The sequence below is a fragment of the Neoarius graeffei genome, chromosome 10 (genome assembly GCF_027579695.1).
Source record: "Neoarius graeffei isolate fNeoGra1 chromosome 10, fNeoGra1.pri, whole genome shotgun sequence".
Taxonomy (NCBI): domain Eukaryota; kingdom Metazoa; phylum Chordata; class Actinopteri; order Siluriformes; family Ariidae; genus Neoarius; species Neoarius graeffei.
In genome coordinates this window covers 20,272,057-20,283,421 of record NC_083578.1, presented here as the reverse complement: position 1 = coordinate 20,283,421, position 11,365 = coordinate 20,272,057, and the positions used below count along the sequence as shown (strand labels likewise).

General features: G+C 38.5%; 1 protein-coding gene across 8 annotated transcripts in view; it reads left to right on the top strand.

The window, feature by feature from the left end:
* Positions 1–6,176: 6,176 nt before the first annotated feature.
* Positions 6,177–11,365, top strand: part of prdm16 (PR domain containing 16) — a 225,842-nt gene continuing 220,653 nt past the window's right edge. For 2 of the 8 annotated variants that reach the window (XM_060931494.1, XM_060931486.1), the window contains exon 1: positions 6,177–6,464. In XM_060931494.1, the coding sequence (XP_060787477.1) occupies positions 6,428–6,464 (37 nt within the window). In that variant the 5' untranslated portion in view covers positions 6,177–6,427. Of the gene's footprint in view, positions 6,465–6,753; positions 7,110–11,365 lie in introns of those variants that run through there. The other 6 variants (XM_060931487.1, XM_060931485.1, XM_060931489.1 and 3 more) reach the window with 4 other exon arrangements.

Here is an 11,365-nt window from a genome sequence, read left to right as displayed (position 1 = left end):
TACCTGAATGTTCCAGGTAATAGGGTTTAAATTTGCCCTTTTTTTTTTTTTTTTAATTTCATCCTTACTATTGCTATTAAACAGGAATGTTGGGGTTTAAATACTCTCACATGACTCGCTACAGCTCCTTGTATGAAGCTGGTCTGGCTGTTTCATTGCTGTAGACACCTCTTGTGTGTTGAGTTGGTGATGGAGCGGCAGCGCTGGACGCAGAATCGCTCGCGCTCTGTCGCTTGCACACGCGGCCAATCAACATCCGGGACGTTTTGTGTTCGCGCCCCCGAGCCATTTCTGCAGCCTATTACCGAGCGGAAACCAAACGCTACTGAACACGCAGAGTGGCTCTCTACATGTAATAAATACTTAATTAACCTTTTCATTTATGTCAACTGTGTGAAGAGATGAAGGGAACCGAACCAAAATACATCTGATGTTATTCCGCAGTTCCATCAGTGCGAAACAAGCTCTGAATTAAAGCACATGTCGTGCAATTTTTTTTTTTTTTTTGATGAATCGGGTGCGTTTGCTTTAAGGATAAGCTGCAAATTTCAATCCGCAAGCATGCATTTTATTTATTTATTTATTTATTTATTTATTTGAACGACGCATATTGACATGCATATAAAAATGTATGACGTATAAAATCCTTTTCTTAAAGCAAGAGAGCTGTCAGACAGAGAGGTTTAGAGTCAGACGAAATTTTAGAAGAATTTAATCATTCACTGTGCATCAAATCATTTTCGTCTTGAATTTCATCTCCAGAAATAGCACGGTCAGGATATTTCTGACTATTGATCATCATGCTCAGCCTTTTTTTAATTTTAATTTTATTTTTTTATAACACGCGTTTCTGGTATTGATGTGTGTTTTACTGTTTCCTGATTTGTCTGGGAAGCACTTACATCTGCGCGATAATAATTAATTTATAGACCATGCTTTATTGGTTTCATATAGGCTATTTTCCTTTGGAGATGTGTATAATAATAATAATAATAATAATAATAATAATAATAATAATAATAATAATAATTCGAATCCATCTGGGTTTTTTTTTCGTTTTTGTTTGATTATTTCTTTATGATTTTATTAGTTTTATATTTGTTTGATCACTGATCCAATACAACGTATAGTCATATAATATATATAGTGTTCCTGTTACTAATATAGAGCGGTATAGAGCGGTCGGAAAGCTTTCCGTTTTCCTCTCACAGACAGTGTGATTGATTATATCATATTTAAGGTCGCTGCTGCATTTGGTTAATTTTCTCTCTTTGCCTCAGGCATCTCGCTCCTCTGATCTCTGGATACAGATGACAAAAAGAACACACACACACACACACACACACACACACACACACACACACACACACACACACACACACAAATTGTGGCATAATGGAACAAAAACACCGATGCAGACCTCCTGCTGAGCAGAACTAACAGTGTTGGTATAAAAACGGTTGTAATGTAAGCTACCGTACTTGTATTCGCATATCTCTTCCGGTTTTGCCCAAATTTGTGCTGTTTAGTGTTTTTACGATACTTTAAATTTTGTTCGTAACAAAAAAAAAAATGCAATTTTATATTTAATTGTTTTGACATAATCACATGTTTAAAAGAAAGAAAATCCATAAAAAGAAAAAGAGAGAAGGGTGGCCCGGCTAATAATTCTTCATTAGTGAATTATGGATAGCCTTCTATTCCAAGCCTACTAAATAAATAAGCAATAGCTGTAATGAATTGTCAGGGAAATGTTGCTGTAATTACACGTGCGCGTTTAATAAACCCAAACCGTCGCCTATGAAACACAAAGAACGAAATATTAGCTATAATGAATACTTTATTAGCTCGTGGATGTCGTCGTGCATTTCATTAGCACGAAAATGGAAAGTAATACCAAAAGACTGAGCTTGTAAGCAGAGGCGCTTGAACGCATATTCAAGACTCGGAACAAACAAGCCAGCACGTTTAAATAATAAAAGGAAGCAAACGGGCTGAAAGTAAATCATGAATGAGGAATTATTTTACAGATTTTTTAAAAATCAAACACGCAACAGGTAATCTCAGGTAATCGTGTGCGTTTGTTTTGCAGAAGGTGGCTTTGGAGAAAGTTGAGTGTATGTGTACTTAAGGTAGGGTGCACCCTGGTCTCCCTTTCCACACTTCAGGAGAGGGACGAGGAGGGGGCACTGTCTGGGATTTAGTGGTCAGATTTCCCATTTCCCATAGCCTTTCAAGGTCTTGAACCCAATTAATGGCTAATAATTACCCAGCTAACTTCAGTGTTGCAGCTCCTGCGGCTTCATTAGCGCCGAGAGAGAGAGAGAGAGAGAGAGAGAGAGAGAGAGAGAGAGAGAGAGAGAGAGAGAGAGATTCATTCCAGTAGCTTCTTTCTCCAGGAGATCACCTGAAGGACAATGTGATCATGCTGTTTATGTGTATAATCCAAACAGGTTTATTTTTACAGCACCTCCATAAAAAGTCGCCCACATTTCAAGCCCTTCTGGTGATTCATTTAGGGAAGCTGGCAATTTGTTGATCACACCTTTTTCCAGTTGCTAAAACTCACCATCACTGGTTGGTGACTTGCTCTTTTTGTGCGCAGGTTTGTTTTCCAATTATTAGCCCTTGTTGCTTTTTACTGTCCTCAAAGCCTCTGCACAAACCGCTTTCCCTGTTAGTGTTTTTTTTTTTTTGTTCCGAGGGCCATTGAGTGCTAATGCTATTTACAGAAGTCCTGGCTTTGTGTGTGTGTGTGTGTGTGTGTGTGTGTGTGTGTGTGTGAGAGAGAGAGAGAGAGAGAGAGAGAGAGAGTGGTGCCACAGCCCCACCTTGAAGTCCCCATGTTTACTTAGTCATTACATACACTGCATTAGCATTTAGGGGCCGATGTCAATGTCGAAACAGCTTTTTTTTCTTTCTTTTTTCTTTTCTTTCCTTTTTTTCTAATCCTAACTATTGACTCCGAGCTCCGAGCCACGACTGGGTGGATATTATTTCCCATATTGAGTGGGCTGAGATGTTATCAGCGCGTAACACATAAGCCGGGCCCTTTTTCTAACATGGATAAAGGTTCGGTTTCAGCCCGTTTGAGTGGAAACGTGTAGGCCATAGAGAGCCACCTGACGTGGTGCTCACAGAGATCTATCTAATCAGTCCTGCCACGGCTAATTATGACCAGTACCACCTTTCCTCTGCCTATTACTCGGATTGTGTCCCAATACCACATACCTTATCCAGTTATGCTATCTTATAGTCCTAATGGGCGTTGTCTGTTTTTGTATAGCCTATAATTACAATACAGCATTATAATTAGAAATTATTTATACCCAATAGTGATAACCTATGGAAAAAAGGCATGGCTATTTAGAAATGTATACTATAACATAGTAATGATTTGCCTTAAATGGCCCCGTTATCTTGGAGCGCATCTAATGCAATAAATAAATATTATCAAACAAAATGTACTCGTTTTGCGCAAATATTTGCGCAATGGCGTACAGAACATCGTTAGCATCATGAACCAAACTATTTAATATATAGCTTAATAGTAATATATGTGGCCTGCTATCTCTGCAGTTTTGTTAAAATAAATAATGTCAATTGTTACGTATAGCTCAGCTATGCCTCAAACCGGATGTTAAAATAATACGACGCCTCAGGTGCATGTATGCGGTTTGGGTTTGGGTCAAAGCCACGTGGATCAAAACACCTCGTTTCCCGGGTTTCTTCCGGGGTGCAGGATCTCTCTCTCTCTCTCTCTCTCTCTCTCTCTCTCTCTCTCTCTCTCGTTCCTGCGCTTAAACCACAGGGGAAAATGGCAACAGTCTGGAAAGAAAATACTCCAAACGCGCGGTTACATAGCCATCACATTTCCAGGAGCTTGTAAAAAAAAAAGGCAGACGTTTAAATGACGCAGAAAACGATTCCCAAATGAACGAGTGTTGAAGAGAAACACTTTTCTTTACAAGTTTAATTACAGTTAATTGCTCTTAAGAAAAGCAAAAAAAAAAAAAAAAAGACCCGCTGCTCTGTATGAAATAATTTGTCCCGCCTGTGAGAGAAATGAACTGCATTTCAGTTGTTCTGACTGTAGAGAACACAGCTGTCGTGTTGGTCTGATGTCCACTTCTGTGTATTCTGCATTGCTTCTGTATATGCATTTTTCAAGAACGAATAGCTCATGTTTTGGACGTTGGAGACAAGATACTTACGAAATGATCTGAAGAACACTGCTGTCCTGTCAGCGTGGTTAGTCTTCTTGGTTTGCATTAAATATGCCCTATCCAAATAAAATAACAAGCGCACCTGGAAACAGTGTTTTAATGACAGAACAGGTGAGGTACAAATCATCTAAAGAGGCGAAATGATGGATCAGTTTATTTATAGGCTATATTGTTTCAAGGTTTTCGGAATCTACAAGTTTGGTGATTAAAATATAGAAAGACTTGACTTCTACTAGCCCTGATCAGATTCTTCCTCGCGGTTATGGCATCACCTACAGCTTCACAATAGAAGAATTTCTACCGCTGCTTAAAGAACATGACACTCAGAACACTGAATAGAAAAGTGAGCGGAAACCTGCTGATAACGGACAGTTTTTATGACTTGTATCTACTGGAAAAACTGAAGTCAGTCTATCTGTGAAGCTGCTGATGCTGACAAGGCTCCTGCGTTCTTCCTGTTCAACAGTTTATTAAACCGACTGGAGAGCTGGAGATGGGAAATATCAGCAAATCTTCCTTGAGCACAATTAAGACATCCCAACTGTGGGCATTTTTTTGGGGGGGTCAATGTTAGCTTGAGAGGAAAAAAAAAACGAGCTAACAAACCCCCCAAAACTTTCAATGTAAAGTGAGATCTTTACTTAAGTCTATTGGACCCAATTTCGTACACAATAAAATTAATACATTGTTTTTATAATAATAATAATAATAATAATAATAATAATAATAATAATAATAAACAAAATAAATTATTGTGATTTTTGCTATTCAAACATTTACTCTGGGTAACAACACAGTATGATATTCTCCAGAAATAAAATCGGTTTATATCTGAACACTGAATACATATGCACTCCGATCTCCAGCTTTCCAGCCTCAAATGTAAAGGAAAGGCAATTAATTTATTTTTTCACTCCGCCTGTTTCAAAGAAGTTTTCGCGAGAACTCTCATGCAAAAAAAAAAAAAAAAAAAATTCCTTAGATGAAAACAAAACTTCATTCCGAATCTAGAGGGAGCTGCGGAATTTGGATGAATCTCGCTGAACCATGCACATCACACCATGCAGGAATGGTACTTACATTTCTGCCAATTTTTTTTCTCTCTCTCTCTGGCTCCTACCTGGAGCTCTGTTTACCGCACCATCATTATACAGATATGAAACAAACGTACAGTGGCACGTTACGTGAGGGGCGATATGCTTACCTTGTCTGCGCTGCACACACACACACACACACACACACACACACACGTTCCCTCTCTTTTCCCCCTCTCTCTTCCTCACTCTCACCTTCAGCAATGTTTGAAACAAATAAATAAATATTGCACTGTGCGTGCACTTCTTATGAGTCTGTCTATAATATAAAATAAAATAAAATAAAATAAAAAGTTCTGCCAAGCATGACAAGAAAAACAGCGTACACAGATGATTAGAGGAAAAAAAAAAGAAACCGTTTGCAGTTTTGTATATAGAGACAGACTGAGTGCTGGATATGGGATCATTTTTGGAAAAGTTGTTTATTGATTTAAAATGACTTAAAATGAGCAACACTGCGAGAATAAACAACAACAGCAACTAACATCCTAATAATAACATTATTATTATTATTATTATTATTATTATTATTATTATAATAATAATAAGGCAATTTGAATAAATGCTATTTCATACATTACCTTTCTGATCAATGCCTTATTGTTGGTTAAATATTTTCTGATTTAGTTAAATGCACGAGTCACCTTGCAGAACGATACGACCTTGACCCCGTCAAGCCCTTTTTTTTTTTTTTTTTGTCCCGTGCCCCGGAGCTGATTCCACAGGTTGGAGAAAAACACGACTTATTCCTGTCTAACAAGCAGAGAAGGAGTGTGTGTGTGTGTGTGTGTGTGTGTGAGTGAGTGAGTGAGTAAGAGTGTGTGCGCGCGCGCGTTGGGGGGGGCGAGATGGTGCGGAGCGAGTGAGGAGGAGGAAGAGGAGGAGGAGGGAAAGAGATAAGTGATCTGAAGGAGAGACGATAGGACAAAAAAAAAGTGATGATGATGAATACATTGGAAAGTTTTTTTGGCCCCGACGACGGTGTCAGATTGAATGGCCTGTGCGCATGTGCGAAGGTGTCCGAACTGACAATGCTCGTGAGATGAAGATAGTGCTGCTGCTGCTTCTGAGCTCAAGGAGGACGAGAGGAATCCGCAAGCCGACGAGATGAGATCCAAGGCGAGGGCGAGAAAACTGGCCAAAAGTAGGTGCCTTCTTTCCCTTCTTTTCGCGTCTTTCTTCTTCCCCTCCTCCGAACTCCTCGCTCAGATCACCAATGTGTCATTTTCATTGATTAGTTCCTGGTCATCTTTGTTCGCTTAGATTTCTCTTTCTTTTCTTTTCTTTTTTTTTAAACGACTCTCCGATCCAGCTTTAATGTCCGGTCTTTTAGAGTCGCAGTCGGAGTTATTCACACCGTGAGAAGAAGTGTGAGCTGTGATGGCCCACACGCTTTTACAGCTCGGTGATAAGGAGAAGAGCATCACGCTGTTACAGTCCCTCTCTTTGGTTTTCAGCACTCGGTGCGAAAAGTTAGCGAAAACTTGTCGAAAGGAATAGTTAACTTTTTTTCTTTTTTTTTTTATTGAGTCTTGTGAAATAATATTCCTGGCTTCTGAAATAGTGGGCGCTCGCGCACTGCGCATGGCCACGGCGACCCCAGGACTCAAGAACAAACTCTCTCCCGGACAAGTGGATTCGATCCCACAGACAGCAGTGAATTCGTAACAAAAATGGCTAGATGCTGTCCGTGGATTCAGCTCGAAAGCATTAGAAGATGTCGCAATTAAGACTTGTTCCGACCTGCACATCCGGTTCCTTCCTTCACCTGGAAATGGCGATCAATAATGTACGTCGGGCAAGAAAATGATCTGCTCTTTTCTGGACTGGTTTTTTGGCAAAAGGGAAGTGTGCGATCCGCCTGTGGACGGTTTTAGACATCCTTGAGTGTTGTTAGCCTGTGCTAGGCGATTCTTATTTCACTACGACATTATTTTGTGGAATGATCGAGGTTGGAAATGTTTATAAGTTGTAATAGCTTGCATGCTGCTGACTTAGCATTTTTGTTTGTTTGTTTGTTTGTTTGTTTGTTTGTTTGTTTGTTTGTTTGTTTGTTATAAGCAATGTATTCATATTTTAATCCGACTTTCAATTGAGGACCTGATCTAGAAATGTCATTTTGGTCATTTTGTAGTTTCACGCACATCATGGAGCCAGTGGCAAAAATCACTTTTGTGTATTTGACTATAGCAGCTTGTGCCGTTCAGCTCGACTGTGCATCCTGATAATATAGAAATTATTTTAAAATAATTTGCTGCAATTAACAAAAAAAAAAACATGACGTGAGTTATTAGCTTTACTCAGTCCTCTAATTATACACGAGCACTTTTTAATTTAATTTAATTTTAATTAATTTTATTTTATTATTTGCTATTTACAGTATTTGCATTGTGCTCATTCTTATTAAACTGAGCATTACTGCAGCACTTTTTTCTTTCTTTTTTTTTAACCCGAGTCTGCATTTACGAAAATGTCTATTAGACGGATATATATATATATATATATATATATATATATATATATATATATATATATATATACACAAATTTAATGCATGACATGGTATTTTTCGACATTTCGATTTTTTTTGTACCTATATTAATTCTAAGTTATTATTCATCTCTAATTTATTGCAATCTCATGAACATTATTGCTTTTATTAAACTGTAACGTTCGATCACTTACTACAACGAATGAATAGACTTGATTACTTGTTGGTGAACATTATTCAGGCCTCATCCTGAACGGATTTACTAAGCCAAGGGCCAAGTAGGCCAAACAAATTTGTGCGCATTATAATAGACAATTTGCGGTTGATTTTTTTTTTGCATTTATTTATTTAAAATGTCGATATTTGAATATAAATAGTTTTAAGCTCTGGACCTGTTTGGTTTGATTTCCTAGCTTGTATCACTTTGGTCCGGTCTGTACCTTTTAAGGCTGAGGAAGCTAAAGTAGCAGCAACAGCTCGGCTGCGTGAGCTTTTCCGTGTGTTTGCTCGCCCCACACACACACACACACACACACACACACACACACACACACACCTGTGAGTAATTTTGAATATTTCCTTTAGCTCCTCATCTCGCTGTCCTTTTCTTCATCGCCTCGATGCATCTCTGAAACCCAGTTTCTGAAGCTCACAGGCCTTTCCCCCGGTGTTCACCTCCACCTCCTCAGGCTCTGTACATGAAAAGCTCAGGAGCAGATCAGCTGGACTCGACCCACTCAGTCCAAAAGGCTCCCACCAAAAAAAAAAAAAATGTCATCTGTCCAAAGTGGCCTTTGAACATAAGAGCTCATGGACATGATGTATGGGTAATATAGCTGCAGCAAAGCAGGCGACTGAATCAGTGTTTACATGGCCATACAACGGATAGAATCATTTACAGGAGAATAAAATGTTAGGATAAGGTGCAGGGATAAGTGTAAAATAGTAAAATATATCTTCTGAATTATTATTATTATTATTATTCTGAAATTGTGACAGCGTCATTTTAGCAAAGTGAAATATATTTTAAAATAGTAAAAGTGTATTATTATTATTATTATTATTATTATTATTATTATTATCATTATTATTAGTAGTAGTATTAATAATAATAATGCACAATATTTGTAAACGCACTATTTATTTATATATTTTCAGTTACGAATTTCACATTTCTCAAAGCATTATTATAATTAAAAATATTAATAGTTTATTATTATTATTATTATTATTATTATTATTATTATTATTATTATTATTATTATCCGACTTTTTACATATGGGTTAAACACAGGTTAATTACAAATAAAAACCTGAAATAATCGGATTGCCTTTATTGCTTAAGTGAGACTACAAGAGACAGGGCAGTCTATAGTTTTTTTTTTTTTTACAGTCTATCATAATAACTAAATATATTTTTCAGCTTCAGTGAAACGAATTAAATGCATTAATGTTGGACTGGTCGGTCCTCGGGATCTTCACGAATAGTCAGTTCATCTCCAGGAGCCACGGCGTCCTAAAGGCGCAGGGTCACTCGGGCTGCGACCCAAACCGCATCCTACTGTAGTGAATAGGGTTTCAGAATATCATTCCACCTGTAGTAACTATATACACACACACATCAACAGTCAGAACGGCCTGCTTTTTGACGCATTAGTTAACGTCGTTGTGCATTAACGCCGAAGGTTTTCCTAAGTGCCATTCACACGGGGGAAAAAAATCACTTCGGTTATTCATACTTTCTGTATGGAAATTACTGATAAAGTCGACCTGCGTGTGTGCAGGCTGTCTGTTAATTCAGTAGCATCGAACAGCCTGTATATACCTTCAGTTAGCTTTCCCTGGCTGCTCTAGTGCGTGTTTGCATTTGTTTAAAATTTATTTATTTATTTATTTATTTATTTATAAATTAAAAAAAATCATTAGCTTTCTTGGTGTATATGCAGCTTAACATTTAAGAAGAGTCTCATATATGTCTTTATTTTTGATGGTCTAATAAAAGAATGTAATGCAATGATTAAGGATAGCTATGAAAGAATCACAAATTAGTACAACCCAGTTCAAATCCCTGAAGAGCAGTCATATGCATGACAGTTTCCTGCTGCGCCTTGTATGAAATCATCGATATGGATTGGCAGGGCTGGACTGTGCAGACTCTAATGGGTTATAGATATTCAGTATAGCAAGATGTTTTGTTATGATCTGCTGAGCATAGCAGAAAAAAGGGGGCATTTTACTTGCAGTACCTAACATGCTGGTAACATGGATTTATGAATATATATATGGGTTAAAGTGTGAAAGTGGCTTGCATCCTGAAAAAGCAGGGTGATGGCACATTTAAGTATTCTGACTCATATCAAATCCTCCTGTTCTCTATTACCACAATCAGTGAGCACATGTCCAGGAAAGCACACAAGGCTGGTGGACACATGTAAAGCGAGGGCCGCATTAAGTAGACTGCGTGAATCCACCTCATTGCAGCCCATAGCCTAATTCCTTCAAACTCGTAAGCATTGTCAAGTCGTTACTTTTTTTTTTAATCAGACATTTCTGGTCTCACGGAGCTGTTTTCATTTTGATGCCTTCTTTGAAGACAAAATATGGATCACAAATCACAAGGTTCTTGTGCAGCCTATGATGTTTTGACAGATGTAATAAAATCAAGCCACAACACTATAAAATTGTGATGGGAACCGTGTGCAAGGTCTGCTATAAGGCTTAGGCCGTCACCACCAACCACTGGATTTACACAATCACAATGGCTGACGTTTAGATTTTTATGGTCACGGGGGCCGGATTCATACGTTCAGATTTTTTTCTTTTCTTTTTTTTTCACAGGCTAATGGTGTATAAGTGATTAGGAGCTGTATACACTCGTTTCACATAATCTCTGGGCTGGAGGTTTGTCTTTGATAAGAAGATGTTGTGAAAAGCCAGTCTAAGTGCCACTTGCGTATGACTGGTCAGGAAGGTGATAAACTGGGCTAATGAACGTCTGCGTGCGCATTGGGGGTGGGGTTGCTGGTGAGTGCGCATTTGTAACTGCAAGCCAATGAAAATCACTTCCATATCCACAGGTGTGTGTGTGTGTGTGTGTGTGTGTGTGTGTGTGTGTGTGTGTGTGTGTGTGTGTTTTAGTATGCCCTAACAGTGAGGCACTGATTCACATTAAAGACAATGAGGCTAATTTGAATTTGATGAATCTGGTTTTCATACGACGTGCAGAACACACACCTACATGAGGATTTTCATGTACATGCACACACTTGTAATAGGACTTTTTTGTTGCTGTTGTTGCGTTTGTGCTTAGTTAACTCCAGTCTGGTGTGAAAGGAAAAGAGGACAGGGCGCTGCCCAGGTGGTGCAAACCAGCACTCTGCTCTGAGATCCGTCCCACCAGAGCGACTCACCTCTCAAAGCACTCTGTGGTTCCTGGAGGGTGAAACAGCACAAACCTACCCATGGCCTTGTTCGTCACTCTCTACTCATTACCATGTCACTTTCTGCCCTGCTCTTGTCTTGCTTATGGCATATTTTTATGACATCATACAGAG